The following is a 20,458-nucleotide window of genomic DNA, read 5'->3' on the forward strand; positions in this document are numbered from 1 at the left end:
GGCTCTCAGGACACACTGTTATCAGGAGGATGAATCATGTTGATAAGCTGAGAGCATCCTCATGGGACTTTCACCTTAGAACGGTTGTCTATGGGGACATGCGTCTGCCTGCAGGCTTCATTCTGACACTGTGAAGAAGTTGTCAAAATGTGTGTGAGGTACTTGATAATTCAGACTTTTACTGGGTATGGAAACCATATCTTAAAAAAATGTATTTAATACCGAGGACATTCATTTGGTTCTTTGTGCGTGTTTGGGTTTATAGCTGGGCCAACTAATTTAACCACTCAAAACCTTTTAGTGGTCAGAAACACATTGTTATCCATCATTGAGGTGTTGCCATGGTTTCTATGTTCACACCAGTCATCAGTGAGCCAGCAGCCAAAGAATGAGAGAGCAGGAGACAGGTACTAGATATTGGAGTTGCCATGACAGCTATCTGTTTGTAGCTGACATTTTTGTGGCATTTAGTACAAAAAAAAAAAAAAAAAAAAAAAAGCTTTTCAGTTTTCCTCAACAAAGACATGTCATTATTGTGATGAGTTCAATGAGTCTTCCTAAATGTGTGGACAGAAGTTTAGTCTTCTCAAACTTTACTTCCTTCCTTCCTACCAGCTGAATGGTTTGACAATTTTTCTTTTGACTGAAAAGTGATATTAAACTTATAATACTAATATATATATATATAATTTTTACTTAATGTAGACATGGCAATAACATTACTTCAGGTTGAGACACAAAATGAGGTTGAAATCATTTTGCAGTGCTAACTTTCAACCCCACACTTTAAAATTGTCCTGGTTTTCATTCAGGAAAGAGAGACGTTGGCTCCCACACGACTTCACCTCACTGTCCCATGCTGGGAAATTATATTCCAACTTCTTTTAAATTTCCAGGCACTTTGGCTCCGTTCAGTCCTTTAAGATATTAACCATCCCAAATGAAACGGAAATACCACTGAGTGATGTAGCACTAGTCCTAAAATATTCAGCTGTAGCATTAGCCAGAAATGATTTGGCAATATTGCGCAGTCCATTATATTCATAAATCCCCTTATCATTGGCTCTTATGAGTGTCCAGCTATAAGAGCAATATAAGTCATGTCAAGTGATGAGAGCAAATTGCTGCCTTGACAACTACTTTACTAGCACTGTATGAGATGACTTTTGTGACCTTTAACCAAGGTGTACGTGGGAAGTATCTGAAGATATTTAAGACTTTCAAAAAGCCAATTATTTGAGGATAAAAATTAAATTATTTCACAATTTATTAGAGCCGCAGAAATGATTGATAGGAGCATTAAGAGTAAGTAAGTAAGAAAAAGTGAGTGACTTTTGGAGATTTAATGAAAATGTGCAGTAACAAATGGAATGAGTATGTGACACTAAAAGTGAAGTAATCTATATAAGCAGCACTCACACTAATGGGTTTTCAGTTTTTCAGCATTTAACATGCTCTGAACGTTTACTTTGCTCTGAGTAGTTTATTCTCAACAAAAATGCTGGACTGAACACTAACTACTGCTGTTAGCGTGAACCTCAAACACACGTTTCGTAATGAGGGATGATTTATCAATCAGGCTGTCAGTAAAATAGTGTCTCTTAATTTCATTTTTAGAGCTTGAGAAGGCACAAAAAAAAAAAAAAAAAAAAAACGGCTGCAGACCTGACGTGTTATCTCCAAGGTTGTACCGAAGGTGATGAGACATCTTTCCATTGGATTTTTTTTCTCACGGTGTCAAAGTCGCCCCAGCTTTGCAATAGACAGTACGATATGGGTACTCGTGAATTTTGAGGAAAAAAAAACAAAAAACGTGAACTGACAGAATAGGTCAGTATATCTTTGAACATTCAATCATTTTACATGAGTGGAAATCACTGTTCCACAACACGACGGAGAGAGAGGGCCATGTCAGACACCCCGGGAGATGAACGAGTGTAATGAAAGTTATAAAACTCACGTGGCTGCTGTAAAGTTGGTGGCAAACAAGGAGAATCTGTTCCTCTCTTTTATTCTTCGACAGAGGGAACGGATATTACACAGCTATACCGTCCGCTGTGTGCATTAGGCATCACCTTCATTTGACCGTTATATTAATCTCAAACACTAACATTGATGTAGTTCCACGCAGGTGACGTATCAACGGGCCTGTTTTTAATGAATAAATTAGGTGCATGAAGGTGATGGAGGACCTCTACAAAAAAAAAAAAACAGGGTCACCTTAAAATTTCAGTCATCCTTCTTATTTCAAACCTTTCTGACACCATCAGGACAGGACAGGGTTAAAAATAACAAATATAACTTAAGCTGGCCTGGGAAAAGATTTGAACTGTTAATTGCTTGGTGTTCAGTGTCCTGCAAAATAAATCTTTAAGTAATAAAAGGAAGGAAGATGGCAGACACACAGGCCATTTATAGTTCATTTTTTCCGGCCTGTTTATGGCTCCCAAGTACTGATTGCAAGTGCAAGTTTAGAAACATTATGTTGGCTGTTGGAAGAAATGTTTGGCTTGGACATCAAGCAGTTATATTAAGCATCAGTCACCATTTAGTAAAATTTTATGATGGGATAAAAAAAGGCATTGTGTATAGATTTCATTGTAAACTGTACAGGAGTTGGACATTAAAAGATTTGTGATAAGAAAAACTTCTGTTACTCATATTTAACAGCTGTTCGTCAATTACTGTAGAAACTGCTGCATTTGCATAGTTTCATTCTTGTTTTTGCTTTTTTTGCAACATTTAATGGAAAAACAGAAAAACAACCACTCAAGGCCAAAGACAGATAAATGAAGAGTTTGAGATTTGGTACACACTGTGAACACGGAGGATGCGGGAGCTGGTGACAGCACAGATCTCTCCACATGGGCAGGAGCACAATGCTGCATACTGATCAGGCATGATGAGCCGTCTCACTGGGGAGCTGACAAAAGATTCATACGTTCATGACACAAGATTTCAGATGTTATGTAAGTCTGCGGCTGCGTGGAATGTAGCTGTAATGTAGATGGATGTAGAGTGTTTTATTGTCTGTTGAAAGGTTTATGTGACTGCAAGGAGTTCATTTAGCTGACATCTTCCCACTCATGCTTGGTTTCAGTAATTAGTCTGGTTCTTCATATTTGATTATTATTTCTCTCAAAGCTAATCCAGTCATTACATATACCGGTGGTCACATTTCAGCCCACAATGTGTAAGCCAGCAGTATCCTTCTCTACTGTTTTTTTACCGCACTGGCTCACATATTAAATTTCCCTTTAGTTACAGCTGTCCTTGACTTAACATTGAGCACAACCGTAGTGGTCAATTACCAGACACAATTGGAGGGTGTGCTGGGCTTCTTGGTATATCACGATTTTAAGGTTTCCTTAAAATCACGCTAAATGATGATGAATGAATTGACAGAGGCTCATATATCAAGAGTAAATATCAATTTAACACATGGTCTCCTAGATCCCTGCTGATCAGCATAAAGGACAGAATATCATTCTGTACACACGTAAACGGTGTGAGAAGATTTCTTTTGTTTCAAAGTCAATGTCATTAGTGCAATAGGCCTCTCTATAAGACCTTTTTTTGTGACTCAAAACAAGTGAATATATTAAGATATTAAGAAAAAAACTCACTTTCCTTCTTTCATGTTGCCATTATTTAGTTTTATCTTAAACATTAAGTGCTCAGCAGCCAGCAATAACAATAGAGAGAGCAATTTTTTCACTGCTCCAAATGATCAGGAAATAATATCATAGAGCAGAGGCCTCTTCAAGGACGCTGATGTCAGCATCTGTGCATGCTGCATGGTTTCACCGCATGTGGCAGCAATCACACCTACTCAGATCCGCCAAGGACGCTTTACATTTTAAATGATTTTCGGTGATATTTAAAGAACTGGGCAGGCTTGAACTCAGGGATAACAACTATTATCATATAGATATTGATTTTTAAGGGGAGCTCACATGTGGGGCAGAAGTCTGGCCCTGCGACTTGTGTATTATGGAAACAATGGAAAATAAACAATATTTAAATTGAAATATGTTATGGGGTTTTCTATGTGTCAGGATGAATAAGTCCAAATTAGAACAAGCTGCGGTTTTGTAAAACAACAAGCTGAAAGACACTCAGACTTGACTGCTTATAATTATCTGCTTGGCATAGATACAATTAATTGGTCCATCTTTACAAACACACATTCAACTACTTCATCACTCTATTTATTTACTCTGTGAATCCTCCTAATGAAAGTACTGCATACGTTAAATGGCTTTAGGGGGATTTTTGGGTGACTTTTATCTCAACAAAATATGAGCTTGTGTACAGCAGGTAGTAATTAACAGTAATCTTCATTTTTCTTCACTGATTTTTGACTTCCTGTTAGTGTTGACCACCCTTGGCGAAGCTGTTGGTCGTAATTAGAACATTTTTTTTTTTCCACACATTAAAAAAAAGTACCTGTAGTAATGAGGGTGTATTTCAAGAGAAATTAAAATAAATAAAACATTGTGACTATAAAGAGCCCGTACAATTAGGTGTGGTTTCCAGAGTAAGAGACAAAAGCGATTTGTCTTTTTTGTGGTCAAAGTCAGAGAGCTGATTAATGAATTGTTCATATGATTTCTTGTGAGACGAATCCTGTGAAATTTCTCTTTGCAGCGCTTTCTCTTACAGCTGCTCATTTCACTAAATGTTTTGTAGCTATCTCCTGTCACTGTTTTAACAGCCCTCACATCTAGTGGTCTAAGCCCTCTTGATAGATGGAGTCCATTAATTTAAAGACATCAAAGCCCAGGAGAGAAAACATGTTTATGAGGGTTAGAGCTTTATGCCAAATGAACACCATTGAAAACAGCAATGTTAATGTGAGATGAAAGCGTAAGCTTTTCATCTGCGGCGATGCACTCGTTTTTATCCCCGAGGACAGCGTGGGGTTATCCTCACAAGATGCTAATGATGTGTTGCCTTCATCAGGAATCAGTCATCAATCTGTGTACGAGCCACCGTTTCCTGTCATTACGCCTCAAAGGCAGCAGCGATGAACAGAAAGAGGTGGGAGAGGCCAACGAGGCCTCCCAACCTTTACGCCACCTCTTGACATCTTGTATTAACATCAAGGCTCATTTCAAGGTGTGCTGCATCTCATTCATATTCCAGTGTGAGATTTATAAATGCTATCTTCTTCGCACTGATGCTATAATGGTACGACCCTGTGGGTTAGCTTCTAAAAACAGCCATCAATTGTTTGAGGCATCACTTAGCATGCCAAATTATTGCTTCAACAAAATATTTGAGGGATATGATAATCCACTACTGATCCTGTTATATTTGGTCATTCTGCCAAAGGTTAACAGCAGATTTAGCTGGAAATAAGCGCAATTTAATGAACTAGTGGCAAGAAAAACCTTAAAGCAGATGTGGTAATTTAACTGTACGACACTAAGAATTAAGATGATGTATCACGATACTGATTCCTTTTGAGCCCTCCATCTTAACTGGGTTTTTAATGAAAGGTCATCTGCTCTTTTTTTTAACCTTCCTATCCCACTAAAAATAGATGCAGAAACCAGACAACTGAACCGACAAGGCCTAAATAACTGTGGTAGCATCAGCGCATTTATCAGTGGTTTGAAACCACTGCTGGGGTGACTGCATGCAAGATGTTTACTTGAACGCAGTTGCTGTTGGAGCTGATGCTAGAAATTAGCTAGAAATGATGTGCATAGTTCCATGTAAAAAAATAAAATAAAATCTGTGTTGCGGATGCATTTAACTGCGGTAGACGCTTATTTCCTTCGATTAAATGGCATACAAAACATATATGAAATAATACCATTGTTATCATGAATAACAAAAATTTGACTTCATTAGTAGCTGAAGCTCCATTGACAGTATGAGACACATCATGTGAAATTGTCTGAACACTGCCCTCTGCAGGGTGACAAAACTACAGTAACTGTTTACATTTCAAAACTCAGGCTTCAAATTTTTCCCTCCTAAAGCGCATAGATTTTTATTATTTACTCGTATGTGGGGGAAAAAAGGAAAATACTAAAGCCACCACGAGTATTAAATGCTTCAAAAGCCAATTAAAATGTCTTGGTAGATATTCAGAGGAAAGACAAGTCACAAAGCAGCAACTAAATTATATTGAATTTAATAGTGAAAGGTCAGAGAGTCTGATGATAACACACCTTCCTGTTGTTGTGTCAGCAGCAAACTTTCCAGTTTTAAAAACAGCCCTGAGCTCACTGCTTTATCGCTGGGAATGGCTTGTTGAAGCAATGTTTAAACCTGCCAGTGGCTGAAATTGACATCATACTTCATCATCAAAATGTTGTCTGACTTACAGCAGACAGCAGTCAGCATTAAGACGGAGCAGCTTGAGTTTGCGCCTGTGCGTATTACTGGTGGGGATGTCTTTAGAAAAAAAAATAATTCCGCCCTCGTTCATAGTAGATATTATCTTAAATAACATAAAGTCACATTCAGCCTTCCAGTTTAAAGGCACTTTATCAAGAGAAGCGCTCTTTTCAACATATCTCAATCACCAAATAACAAAGACATGTTTTTTTCCAACACAAAAATTTTAGGATCTCAACCAATTTCACATGTGAGCATGTTCTAGTTGGGTGACTTCTGAGGAATGCTGAATCACACTTCCTGTTTCCGGTCCATTCAGGAAATGGCAGTTTTAACCCCTGGCTGCTGCAGCCATGCCACTTTCTTATCTTTCAAGATGCTGTCTGGGCCCCCAAACGGCCCCCTGGGATGTTTTGCTTAGAGGATCGAGTCCACTGTAATTTGGTAAAGATGGTTGCTTTTAACAGCCTTCGTGAATGCTGCTGCAGGCTCTAACATTCTGTGCTGTGGTCAAGTTAATGCGTTATTTTTGGCTCGCTATCACACATCTCACTGCTGCAATTTTTCCATTCACCTTCGTGTCTGAAAATAATCCAAACTAAAAGTAAACTGAATCTAGTTTGAACGTTACCAAAGCACAGCGTTGTCTGTAAACTGCAAAATTGTAGTTTTATTCAGTGTCTGCTTTTGAGTGAAAATATTTTAAAATTTTTACTTTTTTTTTTTTTTTTTAAATCTTTTGATTTTAACTATTAACTGATTATAGCCACTGACACAAAAAGTGTTTTGTGACACAAATTTAAATTATCAACAAATTAACAACGAATTACAGCTGTAAATAATGCAAATATTTTATTTACAAAAAAATACGCAAGTATAAATTCAGTTCTCTTTTGACTGACCATTTCTTCATATGTCCACTGAATGATTCAAGGAATAGAAAGTGCAAAGTATTGTGCATGTAATCTCAGGTTACCTGTTTCTGTACCATGAAATTATTTCATCTTACCCCTGTTCGCTTGGCTGGATGCCTTTTACATCATGCATGTACTGTGTTTGATGTTCATTTCCATCATTAATCTTAATCATCATTATATCCTCATACTCCATGGCTGTCAACATGAGCGAGAGCCAACAGTAGAAGGAGAACGGTCAGTGAAATTTCGGAGCCTTCTGTTTCTGGCTGTGACCTTACAATAGCTGCTAGAGACAGATGAAGACATAAATAGCTTGTACATTCAACCAGAAGACATAATGGGCAGAAAAATTTGTTCATTGGAAATAGTAAAAAAAATAGAGTGAATCAGTCATAAGATGTTTGTGGGTGATGTTTCCATTCAAGCTTCATTTCTCTCGCTCTTCTTCTGTTTATTCTTTCTTGTTGCCATCAGGCTTTTTTTCTTTTCTTCTTCTTTTTTTTTTTTTTTTAAAATCACGGCTGCATCTCATATTGTCCCTCCGTGGCAATGAAGAAGTCGTTGAGAGTGCTCTGCAAAAACTCAAAAGTCGGCCGTTCCTCAGGCTTCTGCTTCCAGCACATCATCATAATGTCATAGAGTTCCCCAGGACAGCCCTCTGGAGACGGCATCCTGTACGATCTGTCCAGGTTCCTGATCACCTCTGGGTTGGTCATCCCTGATTAGAAAAAGGAAAATGCAGCTAGTGTGAAATCAGAATTAACTTCTAATAACAATATATTATGATGTATCTGGCTACAAAATACCTACACGTGCTTTGGATTGATTTGTTTCAGCAGCGCTTCCCAAATCTCACAATACATTTATGTCTCTTTTTTGACTTGATATTTTATGTCATGTACCTGGGTAGGGGATTCTTCCATAGGTAACTATTTCTGTCAGAAGGATCCCAAAGGACCAAACATCCGACTTGATGCTGAATGTGCCAAAATTGATTGCTTCTGGTGCCGTCCACTTGATGGGAAATTTAGCGCCTGGTTGTTGTAAAGAGGGCAAGGAAAAAGTGAAGGGAAACTGTGTTAGTCGCATGCAACTGTAGAGAGAATGTGCGTGTATATGCATGTGTCTGAAAGTGTGGTCATTCCTCTCCAACATGTGGTGAAGACAACACAGGCCATAACATTGTACAAACATGGTTACCAGTCTAGAATTTCAATAAATACAATAAACAATAAGATACAATTTCTACAACAGTGGCAATGCAGGGAAATATTAGAACCTGTTGAGGAGTACAATCACTTCATAAAAAAATACTTCCAAAGTCTTATTTTTTGAAAATATGGTTTCTCAATTGGATTACCTAAAAGGCAATACACCACAAAATGTATCTCATTATCAGATTACATTTTCAGTATTATGATAGAAGATCATATCTTCTTTCCAAACCTCTGGCTCTGACCATGGACACATTTATTGTGTAATGTACCTTCTTGAGCTGTGTATTCTGACTCAATGATCCTGGCAAGGCCAAAGTCTGCTATTTTGCAGTGCAGCGTCTCGTTGACCAGTATGTTGGCTGCACGCAGGTCTCGGTGAATGTAGTTTTTCCTCTCGATGTACGCCATTCCTTCAGCTATCTGTCGTATGGAACAATCGGGAGAAAAAAATTGGAGAGTACCGGTCATGCTTATTTTCACGTCAAATGCCAAAGACGAGAATATTTGTCTATTTATGAATTTGTAACAAGAAATAAGAGAATCTTAGAATATGATGTGCTATTTTCTTTCCTCAAATATGTACACTGATTGAACCCACAACAGTGCAGTTACAGTATGTGTGTAAATGTAAGTGTGAGCATTGTTTACATGCACTGTAATGGAAGTAAAGTGGGTTTAACAGGATGTGCCAGCTCTCAGGAAGTCAAAATGCTTTTTTTTTTTTTTGGAGGGGCAAGACTTCGGGAGGAGCCACTGTGGGTGGAAAAATTGCATGATTTCCTGTCCGGATGTTAATAATTGACGTAGAGGGAGTCTTTGAGACAGATGAGCACAAGCTCCACTATAGAAACCACAAAGCGACTGCTGACAGTTTCCACGTGCATTAACATCCTGATTGGTGTCGAAGTGTACACTATAACAAACATTCAAAGTGTAACTGTTGAACAGTTGGTGTTTATAAATAGACTTTGAGGTCAGCCAAAAACTAGTGTTTTGTTTCTGACTGGTGATGCAAAAATCAGGGATTTGAATTCTAATATCAAACAACCACATCTTCAGAAACACAAGAATTAGAGATGCACAGAACTGGGCGAAAAAACAAAAAAAAAACAAAAAAAAAAAAAACAACTTATTACACTGTGGGGAAAACGATTTTGTGTTACCACAGAGACGTGCAGGTTAGCAATGCAATGAAAATTTCTCACCTGTGCTGACATGTCTATCAACTTATTGAGCATTAGCTTTTTCCCCTCATCTGTTTTTAGAAAGTCAAGAAGACATCCTGTAAATGAGAAAGAGATAAGTACCGCTTTATCAAAAAGAGAAGGACAAGGACAAGTACCACTACATCAGAAAAAGGAAGAATTGAAGTAGCGCAGTTGACGTCTTATTTGGATTTAATTCTCCTAGTGCGGGAGAACATGCTTGTATGCTACTGTCGTGCCACAGGGATATCAACAATCATCCAATACAAAGCTCATGCTATGGAGTCAAAAATAATTACGATTGATAGAAATCGTAGATTTGATTTGGCTAACAGTCACTTCTGATGTGATGCTTAATAATTGCAGTTTTTACTTCATTGGATTTACTAGCATCAAATCTAAACACTGTTTGCTTTGTCTTATGTTCCGCTGTATTAAAGCTGTTTGTATTTTGGTCTCTGGGTTGGACAGAAGAGGGTGAGAACACGTCACCTCGGGAAAGTCAGAAATTATACAGGCATTTAACACTTACTGGTACTTTAGAGACAGTTAAATAATAACAGATGAAAATAAAAGAAAAATAAATCATAGCTCCAAGTGGAAGAAACAGAGCCATTAAGTATAGTTCTGAATGGGGCAGCACTCTTAGGCCTGATCTTACCATGAATCATGAACTCGGTGACAATGAGAATGGGCTCCTTGGTGACCACAGCGTGAAGGCGCACCAGCCGTTCATGCTTCAGCTGTTTCATCAGGTTGGCCTCCTGGAGGAAGGCTTCAGGCGCCATTGTTCCCTCTTTTAAGGTCTTAATGGCAACCTTTTGTGTGTTCTTGTAGTAGCCTGCAGTGAGAATGAAAGAGGTGTTTACACCAATGCATTGCGTTTTGTGGCTATCTTAAATAAAAGAGTTCTTTGGTACTCGTCTCTCACCCATCCACACTTCTCCAAACTGCCCAGCTCCCAGTTTCTTCACCATTTTCAGTGTCTCTCTAGGAATCTCCCATTCATCATGTGCCCATGGCTGCTGGGGCGCCTTAGGCTTACAGGGAGCATACAGTCGTTGACACAACCCGTCAGCTGTACCTGTAAGCATGACGCAGTTTTTTTCTTTGCTGTTGTGCTGAATTTAGGCAGTGAAATATTGCAGGTTGGATGAGTTCTTGTTTTTGCGTAATAGTTTGTAAGTTCTTTGTGCACTGGCAGCCATTGTAGAGAGCTGGCCTTTTTATCTTGTGGTTTAGTCACAGGGGTGGAAAGACTATCACTCCTCTCATACAGGAAATGCACATCACATCACAAGGGGCTAAGCTGTCTGTGCATGCATTTTATAATTCACAGGATTGAACCCCATCACAGTCCAGATCATCTCATTCTGGTTCTGTCATAATGTTTTAAACTCTGTGTTTCTCTTCAAATCTAAATCTTTAGATCTAAAAGAAAATCTGTCCAAGCTTTTGTGGGTGGATGTGATGTATTTGGGTTTCTTACTTACGGCTGTAGTATTTAACCAGTTCCTGTAGGGATGGGAACGTGTTGGAAGGAGAAATGTAGTAGCCACCTTTGTCCAGACAGCGGATCTTGTAGTGTTTCACCACATCTCCTTGTTCAGGTCCATTATCTCTGACTGACAATGAGAAGGAACCTAGAGGGAAAACAAATACATTTTATATGGACACATTTGGTTCATTTTTGATGTTCAGTATTCGTGCATCCTGAGCTGTGCTGCCACTGATGCTCTGATTTATGCCATGAACACAGAAAGAGTCACAGTACCTTTAGAGGTCTCGCTCTCTCGAACTAGAAAGGCACCAGGTTTATTTCCAGGGGCTAAAAGCAGTCGTTCAGTCTCTCTCCGACTCATGTCCTTGAAAAACCACCTACAGAAGACAGCGCCCCATACAACACACGTTATGTAACTATATAAAGATATATGGAAATATATTTTCCATATATTATTGCTGCTTACTTTTCCACCTCCAGCGTATCTGCTCTGGCCACATAATTAGATGGTATGAAGCCTTCCTGTCCCGTCATCAACGATTTAGCCAGCCACCAATCTCCATTTCTGCAGGCAAGACGAACACGGTAGATTGTTTTAAATTCTTTGTGTTGTAGATGCAGTGTTGTTTTTGTCATTACTAGTTGTGCAGCAGGCGTTGTGATGTGATGGCACTTACTCTTGTAAGACCTTAAGTTTTTCTCCCTTCTTGAAAGACAGATCATTGTCGTTGTTGGCTTTGAAGTCGTGTTGTGCCACAAACAAAGTTTCATCTAAGGTAAAGTATGGCAAACCGTTATTTCAAGAGAAATGAATAGAAGTCATTTCACTTTACACTTGTTCATTTATGTTCTTGTTTTTATTATTATTATTATTATTATTATTATTATTATTATTATTTGTTTCTGGTCACAATACTGTAAGAAAATGCTTGTCTTTTCGACACAAATGCCTCCACTTCTGGCTTGTTTTCACTCTGTCTGTGACATTAACTTGGGTCCTTTCTCTTCTCTCATGAATAATCTCATTTCATACCCAGAAGACTACAGAGGAAACCCAACTGAGATTTCAATCGTTAAATGTTGCCTGCTCTTTCAACTACAAATGTCTCTGTATAGCAAAAGCCAAAGAGATGATTATTTTACAGAGCCATGTTTATTAAGCAGGTTGTGTTAAGTGATTACCATAATCTGGACTGTGGTCTCCACCTTGTTCCTAACCAAAAAAAAAAAAAAAAAAACGATTTCAACATAACACAATAAATTACTCGCCTTTTTTGCAGTTAATTACATTAATTCTTAATTTCCTCCAAGCAGTAGACTTACAATGTTATTCTGTGAGTGGGAGGCCCGAGAGATGTGTTTTCCTATGTAGAACTCGCGATCTACTTGTTTCTGGCCACTGCAAGTGCAGCCCATCCTGAAAATAGAAAGGGAAAGGTTACCTTCCTCAATGATGAAGTGCATATTGCTCACAAGTTATGTTTCATATGAAATGAAACACTGCATAATGTTTTTTCTCTATCAAATAGTCTCTTGTATGTCATTTCGCTGCTAAGAGCCTCAGATAGGTGCAGTGTGTACGTTTCTGTTCTTTTACCTGATAAAGCAGATGAGCCTTACTGAGGCCGTTTTCAGTCTCCACTCCTCCAACTGCGAGGCCTGGTCCAACAGTTCATACCAGCTGCTGAAAACACAAGAAGCGTACTCAAAATGACTAAAGTAACACGAAGGGTCTCTTTTAACTTAAACAGGTGCACTTATGATAAAAGCCGGCGATATGAGGAAGTGGAAAATATATTCACAGCTTTGTATGCTGTCATTTGCATATACTGTAAGAACGCAGTTACAATGGCGTGTCACCGAATGAAACAGGAGAAATTAGGTGCTAAAAATAACTGATAGTATGGTCATAAGAAAGCATTGCGTTTGATTTATTACTGCATTTTCTAAATCTATTTTGAGAAGTAAACCTATAAGTTACTGTTTTTCAATTATATTAATATGTGTATAGGTAAAAAATATTTTAGTGCCAAAATTTTGAGGGTACACATATTTAGAGTGGAGGCTAAATTTTATGTATGTACAAGGAAAATGGACAATAGGAGTATTGCTGATTTACTTGCCAGCGCTGAAACATATCTCTGAGACGTGACTGATGACAATTTTCTCCTCTTTCTCCAGTTTTCACATAAAACTAATGATTGCCTTTAAAACAACATGAAAGTTTGAAAGTTTGAGCAGAAGCAGACCTTCTATATTTATTCTTTATATGAGTGGTACTGTCATTTTTAAGAGTATATCCCATGTTTGTTTTCAAGTGGAAGAATCAAGAGAACTAGTCTATATTTATTTTCATGTATAAAATTATTATTATTTGCAACTGATGGTGCGATAAAATGGTATTGTTGTGTCATGATGACTATTAAATAGGTGCATTGCAGTTCTCCCTTTTGATTCTAAGTTTCACACAACTTTGTATAAGTTTATCTTTTTATACCGTTATTTATCAGAACCTGCACGTGCGGCCATAAAAATTTCACGTATGATGAAATAGTCAGACGGCAGATACCTACCTTGACCTGTTTCCCCAGACTTGTGCTGTCAAAAGTACTCCAGATGCAAAATGTCTTCAAGTTCCTCTTTGAAAGCCAGTATGTCACTCTCACATGCTCTTCATTTTGATTTTGAAAGCTCTCTCTCTTGTGCTCTCACTGCCTCCCCCACTCCCCTTCTCTCTCTCTCTCTCTCTCTCTCTCTCTCTCTCTTTTTCTTTCAACTTAACTCCGTCTCTCTCCCCCATAATGAAGTCCAGGGCCTCCCCAGGGGGACTATGTGCTTGGTGTTTACTGTAAAAGACAGCAGTCTATGCATTTTTTCTGGTAATTCCCTGTCTTAACCGCCTAGTGATTAAACTTCAGGCATTGAAAGTTTGCTAGTTTCCACCAAATATTCTGTTAAAAGTGAATGCAAAGAATGAAACCAATGCGTCACAACAAAAGTCAGCTTTATTGACCAAACTGGAAAGATAGACAGTTTATTAATTAACTGCTAAGTGTTTCGATGGATGATATGGTGTCTATCAGAGACTACGAATGGTCTTTAACAGATGTGAGAATGAAAGCAGCACCACTGCACCGTGGCACCATTAGCCAAAGCAGGCATACGGTGAATAGTGATGGATATAGTCTGAATTTTGGAAACTATAGTTGTACATTACTGCATATTTCTCAATTCCTCATGTTGTTTATTCTAAACAGGAACTGTGCTCACAGTTCAGTTATTCAGTAAAGCCAGGTCGTACACATTCTCACCACAAGATGGACTGCTGTGCTGGTGATGAAACTGGGAAATTGTATTCTGCTATGTGCTTGAGAATGGTAGTACTTTTCTCATATGCCTGTACACGAGCATGACTGTAGTGTTAAATCGGCTCTTTTTTTTTTTTTCTGCTTCTGCTTTATAGGCAAAAGTGCTTTGAGTAGCGTGCAGTAACATCAGAAAGATCTCTACTTCCTTATTTGTCTCTCCTTGCAACACTCCTTGTATCATAACAGCAGCTCACCACAAAGTGGAACATAACGTAACCAGGATTGTGTATTACGCACACACACGTTTAATCTGACCCAAATAAACCAGAGGCTAGTTCACCATAATAAATTCATACACTCATTCCTATTGTGCAACCAGTGTATTGTCATATAGAGGACAGCCATTCTCTTCGCTTCTGGTCTGGTTGCCTATGTTGCCACTAGGTGGTGTAGAAAGTCAGTTTTATTCCCTAAAGTGAGATTTGATGACGTTACCAACTTTTTCCCAAAATAATAAGGTAATCATCTATAAATAGGTGTTGCCCTTTACATTGAAATCATTCAGTGGAGCGTTGCATGTTAGTGTGTCATGTTTGGGGGTTTTTATTGTGTAATGGTCTGTGTTTGGTGCAGAACCTGCGGATGTGAATACAGATGCATTCTGTCACACTGGGGGAAAAAAAATGCCAGCTGATGTGCGGTCAATCTATCAAAGCAGAACAATGCATTGGTTCTTCACACTGCACAATACAGTTAACCAGCTATTTCCTATTCTCACTGCAAAATGCAAGTGAGAAGGGAACTCACCCATCTTCTACGATGATCACGAAACAATATGGAGTTGTCCTGCATTGTATATTATTCCATTTGTTTCTGGTGTACAGGCTGTGTTTCCATTAAATATTCTTAAGAATGAATCAAAGAACTTTGTAAGGAAGATATCATCGCAATATGTTGTTACCTATAAGTGCAGGGAACAATAAATCTTACACCACGGGAAGTGTTTGTTTCCTATGGGGGGCTTTATACAACACACAACGTGGGGATATTACTCTCTGGGCAACACTTCACAGGTTTTTGTTTGGACCACCTGTGCTGTGTGTGGGGACTGTGCTGTGCTGTAGTTCTCTGAAGGAACAACCTTACTTCACTGCACACACACACACACACACGCACAACAAAAGCACACACACACCTGCAGGTGCATGGTGAGTGTTATTGAGTGCGTCCTGGTTACTAAATGCTGTTTCTCTTTATATTCCCTTCTTCTGGTTTTCCATCAGCCCTTGTTTTCTTCCCAGGGCTTTGGCGGATGCTTGTGTGCAACTCTGTTGGGGTCCCCAGACATTGCATCCTGCCTGCAGAAGGGTCATAAGTGGCCCCACAGGATAACCTGAACAACGGTGGGAAAGAAAGGGAGCGTGGGTCTCCTTTAGTATCGCAGTTCTGGCCACTTCTGTGCCAAAGGCATACACGCTGCCAATAGCTGCTTTCAACTCCCATTATTAATGTGAGTGTGCACTGCATGTGCCTTATGTGAGTGTTTAAAGGTTTGAGTGTGTGTGGCTGCAGAAGCAAAACATTTATGATATTAAACATGTAACAAGAAATGTAATATTTACTGAATGTTGTTCTGTAAGTGCTCCATCAGCGTTGTTTTACATTTTTAGCCTTGATTTACACACACACACACACACACACACGCACAAACACATGCCCACACTTTCCTCAATTTTGATCCCCCTCTACATCACAAGAGGCCCCTCTTTGACTTCCTGTCTGTGTGGGAACTGTTTCTGTCCTCTGTCACACATGGAGTGAGAGAAAGTCTCGCTTTTGCATTTGCCTTAAAAAGACAAAGTGATTGTCAATAAACAAGGAACAATTGAACCCCCCCGATGTATTCAACAGGCACTTCTGCTGTTCCTCCAGGATGTTCATGAGTTTCAGGAGAGCTTCACTTTTCCTTGTTCTAGTGTTCTCTTCACATCCGACATCAGCCTCGCTGGGAAAACCACATCGTAGCTTCATTTCTGGGATCTACTGGAAAGGCACTTACAATGTTCCCTGCATATCTATTTCCTTTCTTCTTCCTTTCTTTCCTTGCTTAATCCTTTCTTATTTCTGTTTCTTATCTGTCACAGCTATGATGTTCTACAGTACGAAAATTAGCATTTCCTCCAGCTCAGGGGTACCAGTCAGTCTCTTTGTTGTAAAACACATCCACAGTTGGGATTTGAAGAACTGTGGTCAGGAGAAGCAAACCTTTGCAGCTGTTCAAGTAGCAAGTTGCTCTGAGGTAAACATGATTGCGGGAAAGCCCCTTATTATTGTGCTCCGGATGACGTTCCTCACTCTTCCAGTGTTTACTGTGGAAATAACTCTGTGCCAGCAAACAGGTGCTTCCTCAAAAAACGCTTTGTTTTTCCAGAAGATTTGAGGATTAGATTAATCTCAGCAAATCAAATATTGGTTATGAAGCATTGTTATGAAAGAGGTTATGCCACTGATTGCATCTGAAGTATTGATACATTACCTTTACATAAACTTTTTGATTAATTGGTTTTGATTTCAGCAGTAGTCTAATGAGTGCTGTTATCACATTTCCTCCTGAGGAACAATGCCATATTATACTTAAGGCAGACCTACTTTCACATGAATGTGACCACCCGGCCTGGACCTGCCGCCTCATCATAAATAATTAAATATTTCTAAATGAGAACAATGAATCACATTAAATAGAATGAGCACAATAATACTATCCCTGATGTCAAAAGCACAAAAATACAATTTCCTGAAACCCTTTGCAATCCCAAGCCCCACCTACACAAGTATTTAGACTCATTTAGGGATGAGTCTCTGTCCACCTTAAGCTAATTAGCACGTAATTAAAAACACTTTCAAATGCAAACCTTCCACAGAAATGAGAAATTGTGAAGAAAAAAAAAAGAAACAGAAATGGTAAAGGTATATTTAACTTAATTTAAGACACAAAACAAAACTCTCTCCCTCTCTTTGGTGTGGAGTTGTTTTTCTAGACGGAGATGAATGTAAGTGCTGTAAAGGTTTATCGCTGCAACATCGATCCTACTTCTGAGGAAAATATTCTTGTTATGAATCCAATGAATTGGATTTTTTTTTTTTTTTTTTTGCCTGCTGCTGAAAGTTGTCCTGCTGGAGAATAATTTCAAATAATATATGTAGTTGGTCAAAACCGTCTTCTATAGCTAGCTAAATCAAATTTTCTGTTCAGGATGTTTCCATATTGCTTGTTAATTGGATAAGTGGTGGAAATCAGGCAATTTGGAGACGTCTGGAGCTGGCGGGCAGCATATGAAGCAAGATGTTCTTATCTCAATATCACAGCTTGAGAAGAGAAGCCGCACCTTGCTGTAGTGTTATGCAGTCAATCAGAGTGACACCAATTATGTATGTCACATGACCACAAGAGACCGCAAACGGAAAGTCTGAGAGGGGCACATCCATCAGCTCCGTCTAATGGGGCTCACTGTAGACAGAGAATGAATGAAGTCTCATCCACCAGCCCTTTCTGCAGATGTTGATTGTACTCTATTGTGAATTAAAATTCATCAAGAATTCAGTCAATAGTAAAGACTCCATGTGACATTGTTGTGCCATTGCTCTTAGTAAGGCGATCATTGTTCTTCAAAAACCACCATGACCCACAAAATTTCATTCACTGTATAAATTAGGATTCAGGAAGTGTTTTCAGGTGACCTTCCACATCAGGAAACGGTGGTCATTGTCGGTTCAGCGACAATGTCGCACAATATAGTGTAAGGATCTCGCATGAATAGTGGTATGTTTTTAAACTTACAGATGAGTAATGTCCAGGGGCCGCAGTTCGCCACATGTCAGCATCACTGTTTTGATTTTTTTCTCACAAATTTGAAATATATATAGAAAACAAACGAACAAAAAAAAAACAACTCAAGGATTTTAAGTTCATTTAATTTCAAAGACAATTAGTACAGTGCATTGAGCAGAGGTAATGACCTCGTACCAAAGAGAATAATATATTTTCTTACTGATAAACACTCTGGAATGGTCTAAAATAAAGAATAGGACAACCTCATTATACATAAAACCCTGGCCCGACTTTGTTCTACTGTCCAGAGATGTTCACATTAATCTGCTGGAGAAATCAGTTAAAGGTAAAATGCAGGTACCTGGTGGAATTGTGTGCGATGCTTACACTGATGTTACCCATTATCCAATTCTTTAGATCCTGCGAAAGATTAACATGAACAAGATTTTATTTGAAATATTAAGTTGAAGATTCGAAATGAATAGCAACTGTATTTTCTGGCTGTCCAGGAAAGTAAATCTTTAACTAGAAAAATATATAATTTTGCACTATTTTAGAGGTGCTAAATGTAAATTTTCTCTACTGCCACACCTGGTTTCTCTCCATGAGCAGTGGTGCTGTTACTGTTCTCTTGCCAAAAGCGTCATTCGTTGTCATAAGACAACGTGAATGTTGACTATGAAGTGACAGCAAAAACTTTCATTTAGAACCTTTAGATTTTCACACAAGTCTTCAAATAATACTTCTGATTAGATTAAATACATTCATTAATCCTGAATAAAAATATTGAGCAGCAAAAGTGATGTAAATATACTGTCGTAATTTGAAGACAAATGGCATCATTACTTTGAACAGTTTAATATTTGTGAATGTTGCCATGTTTCCCTTTAGGCTCATGTATAACACATAATCTATGGCTTAGTTCGTGAAAATAACAGCCGCTGCTTGAACAATGTGCATTTCTTTGGAGCATGATTAGCATGTCAGTTTATGACAGTTTCAGACTTTTTGACTTGAGGCCTGTCACTCCTTCTTGAGTGTTTATTTCACTCTCCGAATCTTCAACATCAGCATAAGCGCCATCCTCAGATTCCGCATTGACTTTGGTCAGAGTATCAAGTGGGATTAGTGTCGTTTCCTCAGCTGCACTCTTAGCTGCCTCTTGATTATCTGTTTTCCTTGGGGTGAAATCTCGCTCTCCATTATCACTTTCTTCCTCTGGTTCTTCTGAATCTTCCTCTGCCTCATCCTCTCCATCAGCTGAATCTCCCTGGTTCCCATTCCAGTTCTCGTTGGGTGTCTCAGTCTCAGCTTCCTCGTCAAAAGCATTGACCCGGTCTTCGTCGTCATCGTGGCTTTCGTTGGTTATGTTAATATATTCACATTTTGTGACATTAGTCTCTGTCTGTCCATCAGAACCGTCATCATCGCCTTCTGCTGGTTGATCTTTGTCACAGTTTTCTGACGTCTCTTCCCCATACTCATCCCTGTCTGCTTTCAGCTCGGGACTTTCTGTTTCGTTATTTGTCTCAGTTAAAGCACCTTCTTGATGCTCTTCAGTCATACCACTTTCTTCACAACTTTGTTTGTTTGAGGACTCACTGTCCGTATTCTCAACCTCTCCGTCATCTCCGTCAGTTTGCTGCTGCCCGCTGCCTTGTGCGGATTCATCCTCTGAGTTATCTGTTGCTTCTTCCCTTTCAGCTTCGACAGCCTCCTGTCTTGTAGTTGCACCTTCTGTTCCTGTTTCGTCTTCACCATCAGTAAACTCATTCGGCACTTCAGCTTCTCCAGACATTTCATCTGTTGTTCCGCGTCCTTCAGTCTCGTCTCCTGTTGTTGCAGCCTCTGTGCAATCATCACCTGTCCCCCCGCTTTCATTTTCATCCTCAGATTTATCATCTTCCTCTTCTCCTCCTTTAACTAAGTCTTCATCTGCACTGCTCTCTACATTATTTCCTGATGTTTCTGTCTCGTGAAGTTCTTCACCAGAAGTGACTTTACTCTCGTCTGCTGCTTCGTCCTCTCCTGTAGTTTCATCTGCAGTCTCACTTTCAGGCTCAGCTTCTGAATGTCTTGATTCATTCTCAGCTTTAGCTTTGGAAATGTCCTCCTCCCTGGTAGATT

The 20,458-nt window shown here is 39.0% G+C and overlaps 1 protein-coding gene across 1 annotated transcript; it reads right to left on the reverse strand.

Annotated features, from left to right (window-relative positions):
* Nucleotides 1-7,191: 7,191 nt before the first annotated feature.
* On the reverse strand, nucleotides 7,192-13,899 carry blk (BLK proto-oncogene, Src family tyrosine kinase). The gene is made up of 14 exons (XM_029496005.1): nucleotides 13,768-13,899; nucleotides 12,792-12,878; nucleotides 12,518-12,611; nucleotides 12,377-12,407; nucleotides 11,872-11,965; nucleotides 11,661-11,759; nucleotides 11,468-11,571; nucleotides 11,187-11,336; nucleotides 10,625-10,777; nucleotides 10,355-10,534; nucleotides 9,694-9,770; nucleotides 8,758-8,908; nucleotides 8,174-8,305; nucleotides 7,192-7,989 (listed from the first exon to the last, which is right to left on the reverse strand). Exons 3-14 carry the CDS (start codon nucleotides 12,608-12,610, stop codon nucleotides 7,787-7,789), a joined length of 1,467 nt encoding a protein of 488 aa, XP_029351865.1. The 5' UTR covers nucleotide 12,611; nucleotides 12,792-12,878; nucleotides 13,768-13,899; the 3' UTR covers nucleotides 7,192-7,786.
* Between the last annotated feature and the right edge of the window lie 6,559 nt (nucleotides 13,900-20,458).

This window comes from Echeneis naucrates, chromosome 24 (assembly GCF_900963305.1).
Source record: "Echeneis naucrates chromosome 24, fEcheNa1.1, whole genome shotgun sequence".
Taxonomy (NCBI): domain Eukaryota; kingdom Metazoa; phylum Chordata; class Actinopteri; order Carangiformes; family Echeneidae; genus Echeneis; species Echeneis naucrates.

Coding starts and splice junctions, on each gene's coding strand:
- blk (XM_029496005.1), bottom strand. CDS start 12,610: ATGGGCTGCACTTGCAGTGGCCAGAAACAAGTAGATCGCGAGTTCTAC. Junction 11,760..11,871: donor AAACTTAAGGTCTTACAAGA/GTAAGTGCCATC, acceptor TCTTGCCTGCAG/AAATGGAGATTGGTGGCTGG. Junction 10,535..10,624: donor GTTTGGAGAAGTGTGGATGG/GTGAGAGACGAG, acceptor TTCTCACTGCAG/GCTACTACAAGAACACACAA.